The sequence below is a fragment of the Bombina bombina genome, chromosome 3 (genome assembly GCF_027579735.1).
Source record: "Bombina bombina isolate aBomBom1 chromosome 3, aBomBom1.pri, whole genome shotgun sequence".
Lineage (NCBI taxonomy): Eukaryota > Metazoa > Chordata > Amphibia > Anura > Bombinatoridae > Bombina > Bombina bombina.
In genome coordinates this window covers 663370853-663396438 of record NC_069501.1, presented here as the reverse complement: position 1 = coordinate 663396438, position 25586 = coordinate 663370853, and the positions used below count along the sequence as shown (strand labels likewise).

Here is a 25586-nt window from a genome sequence, read left to right as displayed (position 1 = left end):
AATTATGACGGGTTCCATAGTACTGGGAAGATTACTTATAAAATCTCACAAATCCAGAAACCATTAGGAGAATTGTGTCCTTTGTGTCTGCTACTAAACAGGTATACATTGTCTTGTTAAAAAAGAAATGGCACAGGAACATCAAGCTCTGATTAAAGCCACATGAATCACATTCAATTGCTGAAAATATATAAATAAAATAAACAACCTAGAAAAGTAAACAGCAATGCTAAAGGTTTTATAATAAAAAACAAAAAAAAAAAAAAAAAAACACATTTTAGTTTGGGCCAATCAGCCAAAAAATTTGGTGGAACAAAAACAAGACTAGTACTATAGTGTGACAAGTTTTTTTTTGTGGTATTTAATATATACATTACATAATCGTCAATTAAACACAATATAACAATTATAATATAAACAAAAAAACAACCACCTCAGGAAGATTGTTTACAACCTTTGCCAGCTAGGGATGTTCATAAATGAGCTACTGCAAATGATTAAGCAATATATTTATAAAGTTGCAGGCCAGGTTTCAGCACTGCAGAAAAAAACAACAACACTTTGTGCGTGTGCATAAGGTCATCAGTCTACATCATGCCATATACTGAAGGATATACACAGATCAGATTATGCATTAGAAAAATAGTCTTGACAAATCTTTATAATCACATTTAGATATAGTAGGGTTCAATAGACTATACACCATTAACTTGTAATTTTTTATGATGTAATATTGCAGTGATTTGTTAATGTATTCTCGCACAACTAAGCTCCTGAGCCTACCTAGGTGTGCTTTTCAACAAAGGATAGTAAAACAAATTAGAGAAGTAAATTGTAAAGTTGTTTAAAACTATGCTGTATATGCATTATAAATGATTTAACGAATAACACCTGATATTATATTAGTATGGTTCTGCTAGTGCTTCAGTTAGGGCCTAAGGAGGACATTAGTTTTATTACCTTTTGTAAGCATGTCAAATGAGTTTAGTAAAGCAATTTTAGGGCAAGTCCTAAGTGGTGTAAAAGTTTCCCAGAACCAAATTGCAGCTATGTTAAATATCCGAGGAGATTTTGTGAAACCAAAATAATCTTAAGATCAGGCATCAGACCAGTAAATCCAACTGATATCAATATTGAACACATGACATGCAACCATAATTTAAAGAGACAATTAACCAAAATTTTTTCTTTCGCGATTCAGATACAGCATAAAATTTTAAGAAACTTTCTAATTTACTCCTATTAACACTTTTCCTCATTATCTTGGTATCTATTTGAAATGCAAGAATGTAAGCTTAGATGCCGGCCCATTTTTGGTGAACAACCTGGGTTGTTCTTGCTGATTGGTGGATGAATTTATCCACCAATAAAAAAAAAAAAAAAAAAAAAAAAAAAAAAAAAAAAGCTTAGAAGAAAATGCGAGTAAATTAGAAAGTTGCTTAATAGTGCATGCTCTATCTGAACCACAAGAGAAAATTTGGGTTTAGTGTCCCTTTAAGACAAGTTGAACCAGGAATGTCCTACCCCAGTAAGCAAACGCTGGCAAAGTGTGGTTTTTATGTGAAAGTAGCAGTGTTTAAACCGCTACGTCTAAGGGGGAGAGGAGAAAAAAAAAAAAAAAAAAAAAAAAAAAAAAAACACAACCACACTGTAAACATTTAGCATAGGCCAAGCAATACAGTATTGACTGTAAAGCCATCCTGTTAATAGACAAATCTAAATGGTACAATTTTCACATTGCATAAAACTCACAATTAAAAAAAAGCTGCAGGGAATATGATCCATGTTTTGCATTTGGTAACTTTCACAAAATCAATTAAAACTGAAAAAAAAAATAAAAAAAAAATACCACTAAGCCAGAAGGGATGGCATGCTCCTGCAGAACTAAGTTGTGTGGAAAAGGATTCACTTTCCATCAGGACAATGGTTCTATGTAACACACATTGAAGCTGTGCATATCTGAAGTCCAAGGAATGCCAATTTATATGGCTTTCCCTCTACAATCATTGAGTCTCAACCCCACTGAAGGCCTTTGGGAACATTTGAAAAGAAAAAAAAAAAAAAAAAAAAAAAAAAAAAAAAAAAGGTTGATACACACTGACATCTCCAAACACACTGGGATGTTCTAAATGAATAATGCAATTTGTAAAATTCTGCACAAAATGTGTACAATTAATGTACAAAATAATCAATATTTGGTATGGTCCCTAACACTTGAGGACATTATGCTATTTTTTTGGACAAAATTAGTTTTGTTTTTTTCTAAGTGCAAATTGAGGCAAGGATAGAGCTTACTTACATGATCATCTGATGCACTGAGTAGATGTCCACTCAAATTAGAATTCCAGGACAGACCATAACCCTCTTTTTGGTGGCCTCTTAATCGTAGGTCAGGGTTGCACTCTCCACTTGGGTCTAGGTAGTAGAAAGAAGAGACAAAAAAAAAAACCCACTAGTATAGTTTAACAAATTAAGACACCCATTGTAGTTAAAACGACGAACACTTAGTTGTTTTACTTACCTGGTTTAGATGGATGCTTGGTGTAATCAAATACCAGCACATCAGAGGAAGGAGTTTTTGTTGCAATAATACAAGGATTTTGTGGCATGTATCTAGCTCTGTTTACCTCACCCTCATGATTGATCTTTATTTCAGTTTCAATTTTTCCACTTACTGAGCCGAAGCCCCCAAATTCTGAAATGAAATTGAATAGTGTAAAGAGGATGGTTTTTTGCAGAAAGAAAAGGATAATCTGTTTACACTCCAGTAAATTATTCAGTGCAGCACCCATTTGTACTCATATTTAGTCTTCTAATGTGACCAAAATATTTATTTAAAAATTATGGTGAATTGCTGTGTTAACTAACTATATTCTAAAAGAGTTACTTAACATTAAAAATTAGATGCATAAACAACAAAGACATAATACAAAGACAATGCAAAAACACATACAGGTCAGTATGGAGGTATTGTAAGCACTCAGACATGCACCAGAGCAAGTTTTAAATGCACCACATGCACACTAGAGTGAATCCTGGAATAACTATTTACATTTATCATAGTACACACAAAAAAAATCTCAGTCCCTAAATAAGTAATAAGTAAATAAAATTACTTTAGACCACCACTTTGCAGAATTCAAACACCATGACGGTTTTTAAAGGCAGCATTTACTTACCTTTCCATCAACGAGCATAGCCAGCTATTAGAATCAAAAACGTAAGTAAAAAACACTTACTTTAAAAGTTTTAAAGTGGATTTAATTTTTGCTACAGAGCATTATGAGCTGGCGATACATAAAAAAGTGAATGTGCCTTTGAATAATTTTTCAAAATTAAGAATAGCAAAATTCCTTAAGTTTAAGTAGAGCCACGAGCTTAAACGGACACAGAACCCAATTTATTTCCTCACACGATTCAGATGGAGCATGCAATTTTAAGCAACTTTTTAATTTACTCTTGGTTTGAGAAATAAAAGCTTACGAGCCGTCCCTTTTTAGGTTCAGAATCCTGGATAGCGCTTGCCGATTGGTGGCTGCATTTAGCCACCAATCAGCAAGCGCTACCCAGGTGCTGTACCAAAGATGGGCTGGCTTGTAAGCTTACATTCCTGCTTTTTCAAATAAAGTTACCAAGAGAATGAAGAAAGATTTTTTTATAATAGGAGTAAATTAAAAAAAGTTGCTTACAAATCGCATGCTCTATCTGAACCATGAAAAAAAAATTGGGTTCGGAATCCCTTTAACAATCTACCCCCTTCCACTTATCAGCAAGCTAGGTGGTTTATTGCTGTGCCAGGTGTCAAACAGTTTGTGTGCGTGCATATAGTGCACGTTTGTTTCCAATGTCTGGGGCGCGCTCATGCACTAGCAGGAGTACTTTAGCATACACCCGAGAGAGCCATGACAGCTCTGTAAACTGTAGCCACTAGTCCGAGAAAGACAGATTCTGCCACAACCTACATTAAAGGTCAACTATTAATTGCAACAATAAGTACTATACAAATCACTACACCCATGAATCAATAACTTACTCTAAAGGCCCTGGGGAGAATACAGAGGTTGATACTGGCAAACAATCTCCAACAAATCTACAACTCATATTCATATCAAAAATGTAAGGTGGCAACTTTACAAGGTACACTGAAAGTGGCAGCCTAGATAAACCCCAAAAGTGTAAACTACCATTAACAAAATGTAAACCAGGCATAAAATAAATTTATATAAATATATGTCGTAATAAATAAAAAGTGCCTTGTTCCTGTTTTTTTACTTACCTACTAATGCTCGTTGTCAGATGCATTCAGCCGTAGACAAAGGCCAGATAGGCACCTTCCTAATTAAGAGAGCCTCTGAGGGGAGTTAAACTGAAAGTTTTGTCAACCGAAACTGAAGGGGTTAATGCAGCATTTTGATAACACTTTAACAGGTACCTTTTTATTTACCATTTTCAGAGGACCCCCCACATAGTAGGGAGCACTCCCAGGCTTTATGAGAGTGCCGGTGATATCACCACATATGCACGTGGTGATAGAGAGCTGAACCAGGATGCACCGGTAGCTGCAAGCGAGCGTGATGGGTGGAGGTTCTACAAACCCCTCAATACCTGCTCCTTTAGCAGCTAAAAACCATCTAAGATGATAGTGGTCTTGGAGCAGTACTACATTATATGTACAATAAAATCTGGTATATCTAGACACACTAATACAAGTTTATTTTCTAGTAGACAAGCCCCTCTCAAAGAGGAATGTTGTCTGTATAATCAGGTGATCTTTGTGGCAAAAGCAAACGCCTAGCAAGAAACAAAAACAAAACAAATTGTAAACTACACGATTTTGAACCTTCCTATCTGAGAATAATTTTGCAATGAAAACTGCAGTTTATTTTGTTAAAGTATATTGTTTTATGTTTATTCATTTCACTGATTTCCCTGTCCCCAGAACAAAATAAAATCCTTGCTAACCAATCAAATAGTCAGATATAGCATGAACTTTGCTGCACATGTGAAGTTGACAGACTAGGGAAGCCTGCACTTATCTCTTCCCTCTTCCAACTTAAGTTACTATTGCAAAGAATGCTTCTATCATGATTGTTGATGCAAAAACTGATAATTCACTTTTTCCAAACGCGACTGCTGAGAATCTTAGTGGAGGGGGAAGTAAACAAAATGTCACAAATAGCCTAAAAATATTAAACCTAAACCTCCCTGGGAGAAAGTGAAACAAGCACAATTTTTAGATTTTACAGCAAAGGGCAGCAAAATTAATTATTGCATTTGAAACATTGCAGTATACAGTCATTTAACATTTTATATGTTTAAATGTCAAGTCTAATTGTCCTTTAACTGGAGAATAAAGCATTTTAAGTTTTATAATATATTGCAGCGGTTGAAAATTTCATTGCAAATTTGGAGAAAAAATAAATAAAAATACATTAAGCTTTTAAAATGCCTTATGAATAAATGTGTCATTTTCTCTTGGTCTATCAAAATTATAACAGGTAAAAATGTGGAAAAACATTTTATATTATCTATCTATATCTATATCTCTCTACACACACACACATACACACACACATATATACACAAGTCGATATGGGGGGGCGATCAAAATGTGATTCACGTCAGCACCCCCGGTAACCCCCATAAGCCCCCTCTGTAACCTACATAAGCCACACCAGCTCCCACTGTAACCCCCCAATAAACCACCCCCTTTAACATCATAAGCACCGCATGTTACCACCATCAGCCCCCAACCCACATTAATCCCAGCACACCCTCCTCCCTGTAACCCGCATCAACCACAGTGCGCACTCCCCTCACTGTAACCCACATCAGCCACAGCCCCATCAGCTCCACTGTAACCCCCATTAGCACCACCTGAGTAATCAACATAAGCCCCATCAGCTCCCACTGTAACCCCCTCCCAATAAGCACCCCATTTAACATCATAAGTACCGCACCGCCTGTAAGCGCCAGTAAGTCGGCTCAATGTCGCAAGGCGGGCATGACAAGTCGGCGGCCCTCCTGTACGTCAAAAGGGGCATGGCTAAAAATCACATACTCTTGCGGTTTTAAAACCGGGGCGATTAATCGTTTAAACACACATCCGCGATAAATCTCTCTCTCAAGAAATCCAAAGAGGAGACGTCAGCACCACCAATTCATCAAGGTATCATCTTTATTTATAGTAACATGAAGACAAAGCAGCAGCGACGTTTCAAGTCCATCTGACTCTTAATCATGCTATGGAATACTACCATTCAATCCCTTATACAACACCTGTGCCCAGGGGCAGAACTTTTTTTCATTTTCTGCGATGAGATTTTTTTTTTAGTGAAAATTTTTCTGCAGTGTCTTTAAGAAGCTGGTGTTGCTGTGTTTGTTACCCTTACTCGGTGTGCATGAGGACAGGTTCATGTACAGCCAGTGTATGTACCATATACACACACACTATATACATACACTCCCCCCCCCCCACACCCCCAGGTCGGCCAATCGTGGCCAGTACAGATTCAGCATTTTCTAATATATAGCCATCTTCCTAGATAAGATTCTAAATCCACTGGCTGCAGTTCAAAAATCTTATTTAAAAGATACTGGCAATTTTCTTGAACAAATAAGTAGGATACAAAGTGAAGAACTAGATATCCTCTTCACACTTGATGTTAGTCTATATACAACAATTCCCCATGAAGCTGGCATAGCATCAGTATTGGATGTGATAAAACAAGAAACTGACTTTTCTATTCCCAAATGTCAAATCATTGAGGATTTGTTGAATATAGTATTGTACTTGAATTATTTTCTTTTTCAGGACACTTTACATTCAAAAAAAGGGTACGGCCATGGGCTCTAATGTGGCCCCTTCATACGCCAACATATTAGTCAGCCAATTTGAGAAAAGATATGTATATACTAATGCTCTTTTTCAAACAAGCTGTAAACTCTGGCTTCGTTTTATCGACGATGAGTTTGGCATATGGAGGGGCCCATTGACCACCATTGACCACATTGCAAACATTTGTGGATGAATTAAACAAGAGCACCAATAGTTTTTAAATTCACATTGAATTTTTTCTGAAAATCATGTAAGTTATTTAGATACAGTAGTATACAAGAAAGATGGTGCCCTGATTATTGATCTATTTAATAAGCCCACTGATCGTAATACCCTCCTACATTTTGATAGTTACCACCCTGAACGAGTTAAGTCTATACCTAGAAGTCAATTTGTCAGAACAGTAAGGAACGTAAAGGATAAAAATCTAGTCAGTAAGATTAGAACAAATGGCTAAAAAAAAATTGAGAAAAGAGGTTACCCTAACCCATTAATAACAAACTGTAAACAAGATGTGCTTATTGAAATAAGAGACCAAGGTTTACAAAAAAAATACAATTAAAAAGAAGGGAATTAGATTGTGTTCACAACAGAACATAGCATGTATAGTGAAAAAATCTCTAATATTAAAAAAAATTGGTATTTGTTAAACAAATACAATCCCAACATTAGGGAATTTCAAGATCCCCCTATACATGCCTATAAGAGGGTAAAAAAACCATGATATATTGGTTAAGGCTGATAATGGCACTAAGAAGGAAGAGAAAGTTAACTATTTAACCAGTTCCAACAAAAGGATCATATCCCTGCCTACATTGTGCACAGTGCAACTCTATGATCAAGGGCAAACATGTAGCACAAATAAATGAAAGAAAAAAACGATATACAGGTGGCCCTCGTTTTGCAACGGTTCAATTTACACCGTTTCAGAATAACCTTTTTTTCCAGGTATGTGACTGCTATTTAAAAGCATTGAGAAGCACTGCATTTATTAAAATAGCCAGTAGGTGGAGCTGTCCGCTTGTGTTGCAGCAAAGCTAAGCAAGCTGAAATTAATCCGTTTAACCAGACCTGAGCTATTGAGCAGATTTCAAAGGAACAAGATCTTCCTGTCTATAACTCAGTCCAGATTGGAATGCATAGAAAGAACTGTTTGCAGAAAAATGCAAGTGAAGTCTGTGTTGTGTGATTAAATGCTAGACAGCATTATAAACCTAATAAAATAGTTTTCACTTCAAAAATAATGTATTAGGTGTTACTTATGACAATTTTGAGAGGCGCCTGGAACCTCTCTCCCTCACTTCCCATTGACTTACATTATAAACTGTTTCAATTTACAACAGTTTCGATTCACAACCATTCCTTCTGGAACCTAACCCCGGCGTAAACTGAGGGTTACCTGTAAATGGTTTGTACACATGTGATACAGAATATGTAGTGTACCTACTAAAATGCCCATGTTGGCGGGGCTATGTCGGTGAAACAATAAATCGTATTAAAGATAGAATCAGTGCCCACAAATCATCTATTAGATGTGAAGACAAATCCCTCCCAGTATCGGCCCATTTTATTGAGGCAGGTCATACAGTGAGCCAACTTAGGTTTCAAGTAATTGATCACATTCCAAAATTAAGAAGGGGTGGTGATCGGGAATTGCTACTAAAAAAGGAGAGAAGTCTGGTGGATACAAAAAGTAAACTCTCCATACAGTAGGATTAAATAGGGATTATGACCTACATTTGTTTTTATAAGTATATTTTAGATACTTTGTATATGCATTTAGAGTTTTTTTTAATTATTTAGTATTTTATAGAGTTTATATATTATGTACATAATCCAAACTACCATTTCAGTAATAACCCCACAAAAAAAAAAGATTAAAAAGTGAAAAGGAAAAAAGTTCATTTAAACTGAGCAATAATTATATACAGCCAGTAGGTGGCGAGAGAGGAATATGAAATGTATGTGCTTTCATATAATGAACAGGTGAATTAAGTGTTACACAGGTGTTATATAAGGGATTGAATGGTAGCATTCCATAGCATGATTAAGAGTCAGATGGACTCTAAACGTCGCTGCTGCTTTGTCTTCATGTTACTGTAAATAAAGATGATACCTTGATGAATTGGCGGTGCCGACGTCTCCTCTTTGGTTTTCTTGCTTTATGTATGAGAGGTGTGCAGAAGCCTCCGACGTGCGAGCACCCCATACAAACGTAAAAGTTTGATGAACTTTTCTATGAGTGTGTTGAATCTATATTACATTCATTAATCACAGCTTTGCAGACCAGGAAAGGCTAGTGGGCAGGTTAAAAAAAATCCCAATCAATACGCTGCCCCATATTTGGTTGTTCTTTTAAAACCGTACTGGCTCTGGCTGCACTGTTAAGGAAAACTTACACAATGCAGCCAGAGTACATCACTGTTTGAAGAGAAAAGCCTGATGTGGAACAGTGCTGCAAAGTGAAAGCGCCAACCGGTCCTGCATGTGTCATGCTCTTTCTGCAGATGTGCTGCATTTTCTGCAACATCTCAGATCACAGCACGATCAACTATTTATTTTTTTATGTATGTATATAAAATAAATGGCATATTCGGAATCTGCTGGGGGGGACACACACAAAAAAAAAAAAAAAAACACCTAATTTGTGTGGGTCACTCAATGAAATTTGACTTACTACATACAGGGTTTAAAAGTAGATATAGAAAGAAGAAAAAGGAAATAAAGATAGAAGAAAACATACATAAAGATTGGTTCAGCAACAGGGTGAAAAAAGGCTTAGCAGAAAAAGGGTTAAAAGGATAAATTAAGTCAAACCTACCACCTTTCTCACTGTCATAATGTGAAGCATCAAACTGGGCATCATCATTAGGAATCTGTACACGAGCCACAACAAGGTGATTCTGTTCATCTGATGTGTGAGTGCCTAGAACAAGCCAGTGCAGGGCATAGTCCTTACCCTCTGGTCTAAGAACAAAAATAAGTACATTTCAAGTTTATAAGCAGTATAAGATACCTGCACAGAAAAAAAAAAAAATCTTCATGGCAATTTCAAGCTCAAATTTGTAAGATCTAAAAGAGTGAAGTTTCTACATAAAAATAAAGGGGGATTCACTATAATCACGCAAACAGTTTGACAGTCTAGGAAACCAGATATAAAAAAAAATTAAACTGACGAGATAAGTTGAACACGATTGCATGCTAAATCAGAGTTTGACAAATTTGGACAAAATACAGGAGGGCCAGCAACTTTTGGCCATCCCACCACAAAATATTTGTCTTGAAATTTCCACTAGTCCCAGTCAAATAAGAAATTGCAGCAGGCAAGTAGGAAATTTGACTTTTCTATGTAACATTGTAAATTTATTTGCAGAAAATTGACAACTGGTCAAAATAACAAAATGCTGTGTTTTCAGACTATGAATAATGCAAAGAAAACAAAGTTCATATTAATTTTTAACACAATACTAATGTTTTAAATTGGCAAGAGCTCAGCGATCAATATTTGGTGGAATAACCCTGATTTTTAATCACAACTTTCATTTGTCTTGGGCATTTTCTCCACTAGTCTCTCACTGGTTAAAGGGACAGTCAACACCAGAATTTTTGTTGTTTAAAAAAATAGATAATCCCTTTATTACCCATTCCCCAGTTTTTTGCAAAACCAACACTGTTATATTAATACACTTTTTACTTCTGTGACTAACTGGTATCTAAGTATCTTCTGACCGCCCCTAATCACATGACTTAGTTATTTTGCATATAGTTGCATTTTAGCCAATTAATGCAGTGTCTGCCACTAGCCACGGGCGTGATCACAATGCTATCTATATGGCCTACATGAGCTTGCTCTCCCCTGCTGTGAAAAGTAAATAAAATAGAGGCGGGCTTCAAGGGCTTAGAAATAATCATATGAGTCTTCCTAGGTTTGCTTTCAACTAGAATACCAAGAGAACAAAGCATAATTGTTGATAAAAGTAAATTGGAAAGTTGTTTAAAATGACATGCCCTATTTGAAAAATGAAAGGTTTTTTTGGACTTGACTGTCCCTTTAAGTGACTTTATGCCACTCCTGGTGAAAAATTTTTTTTTTTTAAAAAAATGAAAAAAGCAAGCAGCTCAGCTTTGTTTGATTGCTTGTGACCATGTATCTTCCTCTTGATCACATTCCAGAAGTTTTCAATTGGATTCATGTCTTGAGATTGGGCTGGCCATGACAGTCTTGATCTGGTGGTCCTCCATCCACATCTTAATTGACCTGGCTTTGTGGCATGGGGCATTGTCCTGCTGGAAAAAAAACAATCCTCAGAGTTGGGGGAACATTGTCAGAGCAGAAAGAAGCACATTTTCTTCCAGAATAACCTTTTAAGTGGCTTTATTCATGTGTTCTTGACAAAAGATAAATCTGCCCGATTCCAGCCTTGCTGAAGCACCCCCAAATCACTGATCCATCACCAAATTTCACAGTGGGTGAGAGACAATGGCTTTTAGGTCTCTACAGGTCTCAGTCTAACCATTAGACGACCAAGTGTATGGCAAAGTTGAAAATTGGACTTAGAGAAGATGACCTTACTCCAGTACTCTACAGTCCAATCCTTATGTTCTTTTGCAAACCTCAGCCTGAATCTTCTTTGCTTTTAATTGATGAAGGGCTTTTATCTAGCTTTGCACAACTTCAGCCCTGCCTCTATGAGCCTGTTTCAAACCATCTTTGACGTGCACTTCATCCCAGCTGCCATTCTTTTTGTAAATCACTTGGTCATTCTTCAATTAAGTGACATTTGAATTAGTTGGCAGTCATCCCCAGCAATGGAGTGTAATTGTCGCCCTCTGCCAGTCTGTAGCTTTATTGTTTACAAAGTCTGTTGCTTGACCTTATGATTTGCATTCTTTGAAATTAAAGAAGAAAGCAACCTGACGCTCACTGTATCCCTCTGCCAGTAAAGCCAGAATTTAACAGTTTTCCTCACTCAAAACTTATTTTCACCTCTTGGCATGGTCAATAATTATATTTTGATTTCAATTACTTTTGGAGGTACTGTTTTTGCCATCTGACAGGTAATATTGCAAAAGGATAGTGTGACCACAGCAGTGATATATAAATATATGCTGTAAATGAAAATATTTTTATTTGGAATTGAGAAATTGTAGTATTTTGAGCAAAATGAACATTTGTTTTAATTCTATAAGCACTTACCTATAAATAGTAAAACCAGAGAAACTGATAATTTTGCATACATAATATCACTCATACATTATATAACCAATAAAAGTTGATTTCTATTTTACAGCTGCCTAGAAAGGATCCAGCCGCACCAAGCTAAAGTTTAGGTGCGGCTGGTGGCAGCAGGAGGGAAGTGAGGGGCACTCATGGATGTCTTGAGGACTCTAAATCAGGACGTTAGGGTGTAATTTTAAATCACAAGTGGTTCCATGGAGCTTGGGTTTGTCAAGCCCTGTGTAAATGCAGTTTAGCAAGTTTGCAAGGGTAAAACAATTACTTCTCAAATTTTGTTGAAAATACAGAAACTAGATGTTACACTCATCTTGATAGTGTGTGACTTTCTGCATTATGAAAGACAGACACTTAAATTTAACGAAATGCAGGCAAACAATAGCATTTTTAGTTTGGTGAATGGAATTTTTACTTTAATGTCCCTTTTAACTCCTAAAATTGTTGCGTTGCCACAATTCGCCCTCCCCGAGAGGTTGGAGTGCATATGTAAACAACAAGTCATCCAGCACTTCCAATAATAAAAGACCTTTATTAATATTAAAACATGGGTCAACAAATATCTGCAACATTTGGGGCATAACTAAGCCGTTCCTCACGCAGGTTTGGGTGCATTCAATGAAATGAAGCATCCAGAAACCCCTCCTCCTACAAGCTGCACAGTGTTTGGTAATATTGGTCTGATATAGTACACCAAAGATGATAAACACTCAAGAGACTTTTCAAAGGGTTTGTTCGATTGGACCCAAACATTTTAACCTTTGATTTGTCACTTCATAATACTCTTTTCCACTGATCTTTATTCCAATCTTTGTGAGCTTTAGCATATATTAGCATTTTTACCCTGTTTCCCTTCTATAAAAAGAAGTTTCTTGGCTGCTACCCTTCCACAAAGGCCATTCTTGATCAAGCTTCTTCGGACTGAAGGGTCAACTTGGCATCCTGATGAAGCTGCCAGATGGTGAGCCAGGTCCTTGCTGGATTTCTTCTGGTCTCTCAAAGAAGAAATTCTGAGAAACTTCTAATCAGATTTTGAAAGTTTTCTTGCCTTTCCAGTCCTTTTTGTCCTAGATCTCTCCTGATTCTTCAAATTTCTTTATAACTTGAATACCACATCTTGAGTATCCAATTGTTGGCTGATTTCCCATTGATAGTGGCCTCGCTGATGCAAAAGAATGATTTAGGTCTGTCAAATTATGTGATCTTTGGCATTTTAAATGGAATGATGTGATTGAAAGTTTGTCTTATTAGCAAGCTTCCAATGAATTAAACTCATACCACGTGTATGTAATGCTCAAGCACGTCTTGCACAAACGTGGTGTAATAGACCTTTTTCACAGCAGTCATTTTCACATGAAATAGGACAAATACAGGTGTTAGCAATGACATTAACTAGGGTTCCATTTAGTTTGACGAGAGCCAGGTTCCTGCTATTGTTCAAATGTAAGGGGAGGTCACACTAAATACTTGTCACTTTAGCCTATAGAAGCTGTTTTTCTGATTTTCTTCAGTTTTTTTTTTTAATACGGCATACAAATATCCTTTATTTTCTGGTTGTATTCTAATAAAGAATCTGAGAAATTATATATGGTCATTATACCATTGCTAAAACAACAAATCTAATGGCGGCCTAAGACTTTTGCAAAGTACTGTATATATGAAATTTAGAAGCTATAAAATAACTGTATAAACATTTAAAAAAAAAAAAAAAAAAAAAAAAAACTTCCTACACAATCAAGGGTTGGATTAAATATTTTCATATTCTTAACTTTAGCTACTAAATTTTGTCCACCTGTGACTATACTGGGTTTGCAGTGTAATCAAACCATTGCAGTGTTCACTCCAGGACCTTTTTAGAGGGTACACCACCCAGCTGATTTTAATTACAACCCAGCTAAAATTTTAGCCAATATTATGCAATAATTAGCCAGTATTACAAAAATGTTCAATTAACTTTAAATAACTACAAACTATAATATTAGAAAATATACTTCCCCCACCCGGCTACTTCATAATACCAACCCGGCTGGCAAAGATTTCTGTGGAGAACACTGCATTGCTTGGTGTTCTAAGGGTTTGGTGTTTTGCTAGCAAACCTCACTGGGCAAGACCATAACAAACTAATTTACCTGGTAACATCAGGGAGCCACTGCACTGTAAGGCTTGGCCACTCAAGAGCATGTGTCATCACAAGGTCATATAGAAAAGGAGTATTCTTTTTCCAGATTTTGTACTCTTCATTGATGACCCGCTCTTCAACAGTATCTTCAAACACTAACAATTGGAGAAATAGTATAGTTATGATTAACCGTAAAGTTATAGTCTGTACTTAACCCTTAATGTAAAGTATGTATATATAATAAAAAAAAAAAAAACAAGCTACACTGTACATCTTACACGTTGCTGTACCAATAATTATCTACTAACTAGTAAAATCTCCAATTTAAGGGATGACATTGCCTAAAGGTATAACCCAGAATATTTTGAATGAAACATCTTGGGAAAATCAGACGCATGTGTAGCTAAGGACTTAAATCTAGTCACATAGCATTAATTTCCTTTAAAATCATATTGCCATCACAAGACTTATTCCACCAGAAAGAGTATTTTTTATTGTTTTTTAAAGGGTGGAGTGGGGTGTAAAGTAAAGCACAGGGTTGTGTGAATTTTATTCGCCCGAGACATTAAAGGGATTTGAAAACCAAACTTTTTATTTTCCCGATTCAGATAAAACATGCAATTTTAAAAAGGGACACTCAAGTCGAAATAAACATTTGATTCAGAAAGAGCATGCAGTTTCAAGACACTTTCCAATTTACTTCCGCTATCAAATTTTGCAGTCTTTATATTAACACTTTCTGGGGAACAAGATCCTACTGAGCATGTGCACAAGCTCACAGGGTATACGTATACTAGTCTGATTGGCTGATATCTGTCACATGATAAAGGGCACATAATATAGGAGAAACAATTCTACTGCTTATTTGAAGTTCAGAGTAGGTGTTAAATATTTTTATTATGCACTTGTTAATTATGCAATTGTACTGCAGTGAGTAACTTTATAATTTTCTACTATTTTTCTTCGTTCTCTTGGTATCTATTTGGAAAAAAAAAAAAAAAAACAGGAATGTAATCTTAGGAGCCAGACCATTTTAAGTTCAGTACCCTGGGTTACACTTGCTGGTTACACTTAGATATAGCCAATCAGCAAGCACTACCCAGGGTGCTGAACCAAAATTTGTCTGGTTTCTAAGCTTACCTTCCTGCCTTTTGAAACAAAGATACCAAGTGAACGAAGAAAAGTTAATAGGAATAAATTGAAAAGTTTAAAATTGCATGCACTATTTAAATCATGAAAGAAAGAAAAAACAAAATGGGTTTCATATCCCTTTAAGTTCTGTTTGCCAGACAGGCAGTACTATTTAAATAGTTTGATGGGCAAGCAGGGCTCCAGTCTCATCCCCTTATGTTGTGTCTACGCGCCAAACTACATTTCCCATAAGGCAGCCCTCAATTTTCCTAGGCACGTGCATTAACATTTTGGGGTCCTGGAGCACCACACGTTGTCCCCTCTGTGTTATTAGACTACTCCGAGCAGCGTTTAACCGGGAGAAGGCGCCAGATATTGACACAGATGAGACAATGCTTGTCCTATTAATGGAAACTTCAATCCTCATGCACAGCAAGCTTAGGTGTGTGAGGTGATGAGTTATTCCCTGTGTATTACTGACGCTGTAATTTAGGATTATCCCTGGAAGCTGATGTTGCAGCCTGTGTCACTGTCCCCAGCAATTTCTCGGTCAGTCACTGGACTTCTGTTGTCTATCCCAAAACTGTCACTGTGGCTGTCTAAAGCACCATTAAAGGGACACTCAGGTTACATTAATTTTTCATGATTTAGATACAGCATGTAATTTTAAACAACTTTCCAATTTACTTCCATTAAAAAAAATGTGCAGTGTCTTTTATATTTACACTGTTTGAGTCACCAGATCCTACTGAGCATGTGCAAGAATTCACAGAATATACGTATATGCATTTGTGATTGGCTGATTGCTATCACATGGTACAAGGGGAGTGGAAATATAGATAACTTTGAAATTTGTTATAAAAAAATCTACTACTCATTTGAAGTTCTGACTAAGTGCTATTGCATTGTCTTGTTATCTTGCATTTGTTGATTATGCAAATCTAATGTGTTGACTGGTCCTTTAAAGGGCCATTATACATTAATTTTTTCTTTGCATAAATGTTTTGTAGATCTATTTATAAAGCCCATAAAGTTTTCTGTTTTTTTTTAAATGTATAATTTTGCTTATTTTTAAACATTGCTCTGATTTTCAGACTCCTAACCAAGCCCTAAAGTTTTATTTGAATACCGTCAGCTACCTACTCCAGCTTGCTCCTGTTTGTGTAAAGGGTCTTTTCATATGCAAAAGAAGAGGAAGGGGGGGGTCTTATTTGCCACTTGCAGTGGGCTTTCCGACTGCCTTTTCAACAGAGCTAAACTGACAGCTTCTAAGTAAGTTTTTAAACCATTTTATACTGGATTTTTATATCAGTATCTGTGCATCTTATTCTTTATAGTAGTGTCTGTTACATGCAGTTATATGAAAAAGAGTGTATACTGTCCCTTTAAAAAGGGATGAGAACAAACGTTATTATACACACACACAAACTTAATGACCTTTTACAGTCTATTTTGTAGTATGGAATTCTAATAAAATTGACCACTTATGTTTATAGTGATGGGTAGCAAAACTAACATATGAATACTTATTTTATACAAACGTTAGCTGCTTTCATATAAGGCAAATGAGCTTGAACTCAACTAGCCTTTCAAGGAAGAGAACATAGAACAGAGACTAGATCTGTAAATCAAAGCATCCTTGCCTCACTAAGATAACGTTAAACACATGGGCCCTATACTGTACGAACCAGTGTTTCTATACATTCTACCTCCCTCTCACGTCATATTGCGCTAGAAAACCCACTACCCAGTGGCACCGAGCCACAAGGTCTGAAAAAATATAATACACCAGCCACAGCCCACGCTTACTCTCTTTTGTCGCCATCTTCTGGGCTCACGTGAAAACAATAGCTGAAGAAGTCGGGGACACGGTCCCCTCTGTGTCAGTCACTAAAACAGCTTCCCGCGCGCCAGAGGATAAGAAAGCTCTAGTGACGCAGCCAAAGAATCCCCCGCCAAAGTTGCAGTTACTTGTAACACTGGCACGCTGCTGCTGTCACCGTTCACACGCAAAAGCGTACTGCGCGCAGCATTACTGGCTAACCTGAGTGTAGGAGACTGAATGAATCCAATGGCAGGGACGCCTGAAAATATGGACGCTGAAGGTGCAGTGGCCATCTTTAAATTTGGCAAAAATTGGTCAAGGTAGACATATCTATATTTTACATAGTTAATAAAAAAATATTTATTTTGGTACTATAATATCTTCTGATTAATACAAAAACACGTTTTAAATCTATCGTTAGCCACTATTAGGATTCCTGTTTTATCTTCACATGTTTTGGTAGATTAGTTCTGCTGCAGTCCCGCTTGAGGACATTGTTGCAGCGCAGTGAATTTAATATGCTGTTAGAAACATTGTTTCAGATTGGGTTTTTCCTTTAGTAATTCAGTTGAACAATACTTTGTATTTAAAATAGAATATACTTTTATTGCTTATCATTTAAAATGTTTCATATTATGTCTAAAGGGACATGAAACCCAAAAAATTTCATGATTCAGATAGAGAATACCATTTTAATTTAAACAACTTTCCAATTTAATTCTATTATCTCATTTGCTTCATAATTTAAGTATCCTTTGTTAAAGAAATATCAATGCACATGGGTGGGCCAATCACAGGAGGCATCTATGTGCAGCCACCAATCAGCAGCTACGGAACCTATTTAGATATGTTTTTCAACCAAGGATATCAAGAGAATGAACCAAATGAGATAATAGAAGTAAATGTGAAAGTTGTTTAAAATTGTATGTTCTATCTGAATCATGAAAGAAAAGAATTGTGTTCCATGGCCCTTTAAATTTCATAGTTGAAGACATTATTTTTTTTTTTTTTGTAAAACCAAAAGATTCAGCATCACTAGAAAGTGGATAGTCATGACCCCAAGAGACTTGTCTACACAGAGTCTTTGGTATAAAAATACAATTATTGTTTGTCTTTTTTTTAATCAAATTAAGACAATAGTTTTGTTTAGCTTTCTGTGACTTTTCCAATGTAAGAGTAAGAGTAGAAAGCTGAACGTTATTCTTATTAGGTGCTGCGATGAGTGTGGATTCTTTTAAAAGTTGTCCTCTGTGGTGAAATGTGGAGCAGGGCATCAGCCTTTATGTTCTCAAAGCCCGGTATGTATTAGAGTGTAAAATGAAATCTGGAGAAGAATAAGGCTCACTTGTGTATAATTTAGATTGAACAGATAGGATGTACAGTAGAATGTTATGATGAGTTAAACTCTCTAAAACAGTGGTCTTAAACTACAGGCCCTGGGGCCACATGGGGCCCCCAAGATAGTTTCATGTGGCCCTCCCTTGTTTAAGGTAAACCATTAATTTGGGCTGTCATTTTTTTAGGGATCTAAGAGGTGTAACTAGTTGGTGTTTTATATAGGCACTCAAAAGATAAATATAAAGACGAGTCCAGTGTATACTCCCACTATGCACTGCTTGTATAAATGTCACTTTTGGCATTGTTATACAGTTCCAGAATGATCACTTCACTTGGCACCCACAACACAAGATAAATATAGACAACTGTGTATGTCTGTTGTGGGCTACAACTCCCACCATGAATAGCAAAAGAAATCCAGCAAACCTCCCAGGCATGAGTTCAAAATTTAAATTTATTGGAAAAACCGTGCAAAGTAAAAAAAGTAAAAATACAGAAAAAGTCCCAGCAACCTGGAACAAAAAAAGAAATCGTCCTACGCGTTTCAGCAAATAGTATTAGCCTTATTCATGGACATATTTTGCTCCTCACAAGCAAGCCTTTTTAAACCCACCCTTGTCATCAGGTGTGTAGGCTCCAGGTACTAATTTTAAAGGGACAGACTTATAACATCTATTGAATTTAAAGACAGACACACCATTGTTAGCCTTTCATTTAGAAAAATGGTATCAAATTACTCAGTATGCCCAATTAAAATATATTGATTATAAACAGACAGAAATATATATATATATATATATATATATATATATACAGTGAGTGCAGAATTATTAGGCAAATGAGTATTTTGACCACATCATCCTCTTTATGCATGTTGTCTTACTCCAAGCTGTATAGGCTCGAAAGCCTACTACCAATTAAGCATATTAGGTGATGTGCATCTCTGTAATGAGAAGGGGTGTGGTCTAATGACATCAACACCCTATATCAGGTGTGGATAATTATTAGGCAACTTCCTTTCCTTTGGCAAAATGGGTCAAAAGAAGGACTTGACAGGCTCAGAAAAGTCAAAAATAGTGAGATATCTTGCAGAGGGATGCAGCACTCTTAAAATTGCAAAGCTTCTGAAGCGTGATCATCGAACAATCAAGCGTTTCATTAAAATAGTCAACAGGGTCGCAAGAAGCGTGTGGAAAAACCAAGGCGCAAAATAACTGCCCATGAACTGAGAAAAGTCAAGCGTGCAGCTGCCAAGATGCCACTTGCCACCAGTTTGGCCATATTTCAGAGCTGCAACATCACTGGAGTGCCCAAAAGCACAAGGTGTGCAATACTCAGAGACATGGCCAAGGTAAGAAAGGCTGAAAGACGACCACCACTGAACAAGACACACAAGCTGAAACGTCAAGACTGGGCCAAGAAATATCTCAAGACTGATTTTTCTAAGGCTTTATGGACTGATGAAATGAGAGTGAGTCTTGATGGGCCAGATGGATGGGCCCGTGGCTGGATTGGTAAAGGGCAGAGAGCTCCAGTCCGACTCAGACGCCAGCAAGGTGGAGGTGGAGTACTGGTTTGGGCTGGTATCATCAAAGATGAGCTTGTGGGGCCTTTTCGGGTTGAGGATGGAGTCAAGCTCAACTCCCAGTCCTACTGCCAGTTTCTGGAAGACACCTTCTTCAAGCAGTGGTACAGGAAGAAGTCTGCATCCTTCAAGAAAAACATGATTTTCATGCAGGACAATGCTCCATCACACGCGTCCAAGTACTCCACAGCGTGGCTGGCAAGAAAGGGTATAAAAGAAGAAAATCTAATGACATGGCCTCCTTGTTCACCTGATCTGAACCCCATTGAGAACCTGTGGTCCATCATCAAATGTGAGATTTACAAGGAGGGAAAACAGTACACCTCTCTGAACAGTGTCTGGGAGGCTGTGGTTGCTGCTGCACGCAATGTTGATGGTGAACAGATCAAAACACTGACAGAATCCATGGATGGCAGGCTTTTGAGTGTCCTTGCAAAGAAAGGTGGCTATATTGGTCACTGATTTGTTTTTGTTTTGTTTTTGAATGTCAGAAATGTATATTTGTGAATGTTGAGATGTTATATTGGTTTCACTGGTAAAAATAAATAATTGAAATGGGTATATATTTGTTTTTTGTTAAGTTGCCTAATAATTATGCACAGTAATAGTCACCTGCACACACAGATATCCCCCTAAAATAGCTATAACTAAAAATAAACTAAAAACTACTTCCAAAACTATTCAGCTTTGATATTAATGAGTTTTTTGGGTTCATTGAGAACATGGTTGTTGGTCAATAATAAAATGAATCCTCAAAAATACAACTTGCCTAATAATTCTGCACTCCCTGTATATACATTTTCACACAAACTCAATTAAGCATAACTATTCAATCATAAAATGTCAAATCCTCAATATTTCTTAACATGTTGGACTAAATATGTAAAAAAAATTCAATTGACTTGTCTTCAGCTTGTATTTTCCAAAAGAATACTTATAGTAACAAATTATTATCGAAGAGTTGTCTTAATTGTTATAAAGTCCCTACTTAGAGTTAAGAGGAGATAATAGTTATGATGTGTGTGTATGTATTGATATTAACTACATGAAAATATAACTGCATAATACTGTTTATCCTCTTTTAAGGAGTATTATTTAAACTCCCTCAAAAATCTTGCATCTGTTATGCATATATGAGCTTATCAATAGAGTAACATAAAAAGTTGGGGCATAGGATAATGTGTATGCATATATTCCATTAATCCAAGCCCTATTTTTACTATTCTTGTACTAGCCTATATATTAGATGAATTAAAGTGAATCAAAGTAACTCAAAGCCAAATAACTTATAACAGAAAAATAATACCGAAAGCTTGGACTAGGTACTACTCCTATGTAGCCATCTCAGTATATAGCATATTACCACTTGTATAAAGGTGTCCACATGGTTCCAACGTAGTAGAAAATATTAAGTAATATGTGTAATATTTATTTATTAATGTCTCCAGAAATTAATGACATCTCCCACTATGTTAAAGCCATCAGGAGTCCTGATTTTCATTTTGAAAATCCAGAAAGCCTCTTTGTGTGAAAGTTTAGATACCCTATCTCCACCACGTACATGTGGTTTGATATGATCTATAATTTGCCATTTTAGACTGTTCACCATTTTATTATGGACATGTATAAAATGTCTAGCAAGATCAGAGCATTCAATACCATGCTCTATATTTTTAAGGTGCTCCCTGATCCTGTTCCTACACTCCCTAGAGGTACACCCGATATACTGTTTCTTACACTCCACTCAATCTATCAGATAGATTACGAAAACAGAGCGACAGTTGATGTATGTGTCCAAATCATAGATCTTCTGTGTAGTGTATGATTGAAAGTTCTTAGTGACTTTGGTAAAACCACAGGCAATACAATTGCTGTAGTGACACCTATAATGCCCTTTTACATTTAACCATCTATTACCCCTTGATTGTGTATTTCTTAGTAGACTTGGGGAAACCGCATTACCTATTGTGTAACCTCTACGGGAAACAAAATTACATCCCTTTTGCACAAGGTCTTTAAGGCTATCTTCAGCAGTCAGAATAGGAAGATGCTTTTTTACAATATCACATATTGCATTAAATTGTGCACTATATGTGGTTACAAATGTAGCTCTGGAGCTATCAAAACTCTGCTTATTAGATGAGATTTTATGCAAAACACAGGAATGGACCGCACTCACAGACTGGACTGGGTACACATCCTAAGCCACTGTTAACTCCACAGCCCTGAACACTGACAGACAGCTGCAAAGTTCCCAGCAACCCAGGCAGTTAACCCCCGAGCAACCTGGGTGTCAGGTCCGCAGGGGAGCATTACAATCATTAACACAAAACACAAAAAACCCAGCACTCACTAGCAGATTCACAGCAATGTTTAAAAGCAAAACTGGGGGAAGTCAGTTACATTTGGCGCCAAAGGATCAAGCCCAGGACCACGACAAGGTCTCCCCCTTCCTGGGACCCTAACCAGCACCCACACAATGCATACTTCCAAACAAACCAACTGGGAACCTCCCAGGGTGACACAGGCTTTTGTAACCTCCCCTATGTAAATACAAAACACAGGAATGGACCGCACTCACAGACTGGACTGGGTACACATCCTAAGCCACTGTTAACTCCACAGCCCTGAACACTGACAGACAGCTGCAAAGTTCCCAGCAACCCAGGCAGTTAACCCCCGAGCAACCTGGGTGTCAGGTCCGCAGGGGAGCATTACAATCATTAACACAAAACACAAAAAACCCAGCACTCACTAGCAGATTCACAGCAATGTTTAAAAGCAAAACTGGGGGAAGTCAGTTACATTTGGCGCCAAAGGATCAAGCCCAGGACCACGACAAGGTCTCCCCCTTCCTGGGACCCTAACCAGCACCCACACAATGCATACTTCCAAACAAACCAACTGGGAACCTCCCAGGGTGACACAGGCTTTTGTAACCTCCCCTATGTAAATACAAAACACAGGAATGGACCGCACTCACAGACTGGACTGGGTACACATCCTAAGCCACTGTTAACTCCACAGCCCTGAACACTGACAGACAGCTGCAAAGTTCCCAGCAACCCAGGCAGTTAACCCCCGAGCAACCTGGGTGTCAGGTCCGCAGGGGAGCATTACAATCATTAACACAAAACACAAAAAACCCAGCACTCACTAGCAGATTCACAGCAATGTTTAAAAGCAAAACTGGGGGAAGTCAGTTACATTTGGCGCCAAAGGATCAAGCCCAGGACCACGACAAGGTCTCCCCCTTCCTGGGACCCTAACCAGCACCCACACAATGCATACTTCCAAACAAACCAACTGGGGCTGAGATTTTATGGTCAAGGAGGAGGGTTTCTCTATCTAATCTATTAACTTCTAGGAGAGCTTGATCAACTGTTTTTGCATGATAACCTCTCTCTAGTAAATCTTTTCTCATTTTTATACTCTCTGTGGTAAAGACTTTGTTATCGGTACAATTCCGTTTCAATCTTATGAATTGTCCTTTGGCAATGCCAAAACCCATATGTTTTGGGTGATTGCTGCGGCCGTGTAATATAGCATTTGCCGCAATTGGTTTTCGGTATATAGTAGTCTTTATCTGTTGGGTGTCAGTTTGTCCTATTAATAAGAGGTCTAAGTAAGGAATAGACTCCTTGCTATTCTGGTATGTAAACTGTAAATTGGCATCATTTGAATTAAGGTATTGGATGAATTCCAGTAGCTTGGATGGACCTCCTGTCCAAATGAACAGGAGGTCATCGATGTATCTTTTGTACATTGTAATATGATCCCTGAAGGGATTTGAATCTCCAAAGATGTGGCACGCCTCCCACCAACCCATATACAGGTTGGCATAGGCTGGGGCAAATTTTGCCCCCATAGCAGTGCCACGTCTTTGGAGATAGAAAATTCCCTCAAATTGAAAAAAATTATGAGATAACAAAAAATCTAGAGTTTGGATCAAAAAAGTTTTAAGATTACTGTCATAGTTACTGAACCTATCCAACATATATGAGATGGCTTCTAGACCTTTTTTATGAGGAATGGCAGAATATAAACTCACTACATCTATTGTTAGCCATTCCGCTGTTTCAGTCCAGCATATCTCATTTAGACAGCTTAAGAGATGCTTGGTGTCTTTAAGATAGGACGGAAGACCATATACAATTGGCTGTAATAAGGATTCAACCCATGTCGATATATTTTCAAATAAAGATCCTATACCTGCCACGATTGGCCTTCCTTTCACCCCCTCCAAGGATTTATGTACCTTGGGGAGGTGATGGAATATAGGAGTAACTGGGTTTGAAACATAAAGATAGTCTGCAGTACCTTGGTCTAATATCCCAATCTCTAATCCATCATCCAACAGTGATTCAAGCTGTTGTCTGTATTTCTCTGTGGGATTATGCCTAAGAATTTCATAGACATCAGTATCATTTAGCTGTCTGTAAGCCTCCTCTATGTATGACTGCCTATCCTGCACCACCACACAACCACCCTTATCCGCTCTCTTGATTACATTCATTAGAGAGTATGATGAGATCTTCTTCAATTCTGTGATGAAAAGCTTCTAAGAACGGGCCTCTATCCCTAGTTGGGTAGAATATGGACTTTGGTGTATATCCTCCATGTGTGCATTTAAGTGGAATTTCGTATATCACTGATTCCTTAGCCAGGTCATGTGCCTTTAATAGATCACACGAAGAAGATCTCATCATACTCTCTAATGAAACTAAACACCCCTATAAAAATCTAAATGACAAACAATTTAAAGCCCTCAATAATTTAAAATCCAGGGAAGATATTGTAATCAAGAGAGCGGATAAGGGTGGTTGTTGGATGATGGATTAGAGATTGGGATATTAGACCAAGGTACTGCAGACTATCTTTATGTTTCAAACCCAGTTACTCCTATATTCCATCACCTCCCCAAGGTACATAAATCCTTGGAGGAGGTGAAAGGAAGGCCAATCGTGGCAGGTATAGGATCTTTATTTGAAAATATATCGACATGGGTTGAATCCTTATTACAGCCAATTGTATATGGTCTTCCGTCCTATCTTAAAGACACCAAGCATCTCTTAAGCTGTCTAAATGAGATATGCTGGACTGAAACAGCGGAATGGCTAACAATAGATGTAGTGAGTTTATATTCTGCCATTCCTCATAAAAAAGGTCTAGAAGCCATCTCATATATGTTGGATAGGTTCAGTAACTATGACAGTAATCTTAAAACTTTTTTGATCCAAACTCTAGATTTTTTGTTATCTCATAATTTTTTTCAATTTGAGGGAATTTTCTATCTCCAAAGACGTGGCACTGCTATGGGGGCAAAATTTGCCCCAGCCTACGCCAACCTGTGTATGGGTTGGTGGGAGGCGTGTCACGTTTTTGGAGATTCAAATCCCTTCAGGGATCATATTACAATGTACAAAAGATACATCGATGACCTCCTGTTCATTTGGACAGGAGGTCCATCCAAGCTACTGGAATTCATCCAATACCTTAATTCAAATGATGCCAATT

General features: G+C 37.3%; 1 protein-coding gene across 2 annotated transcripts in view; it reads right to left on the bottom strand.

The window, feature by feature from the left end:
• Positions 1-17339, bottom strand: part of RBBP7 (RB binding protein 7, chromatin remodeling factor) — a 73175-nt gene extending 55836 nt beyond the window's left edge. The window contains exons 1-5 of one of the 2 annotated variants that reach the window (XM_053707399.1): positions 17131-17339; positions 14201-14345; positions 9660-9805; positions 2522-2695; positions 2300-2415 (exon numbers count right to left, since the gene is read on the bottom strand). In XM_053707399.1, coding sequence (XP_053563374.1) covers positions 2300-2415; positions 2522-2695; positions 9660-9805; positions 14201-14345; positions 17131-17146 — 597 coding nt within the window. In that variant the 5' untranslated portion in view covers positions 17147-17339. The remainder of the gene's footprint in view (positions 1-2299; positions 2416-2521; positions 2696-9659; positions 9806-14200; positions 14346-17130) is intronic. The other variant, XM_053707400.1, reaches the window with a different exon arrangement.
• Between the last annotated feature and the right edge of the window lie 8247 nt (positions 17340-25586).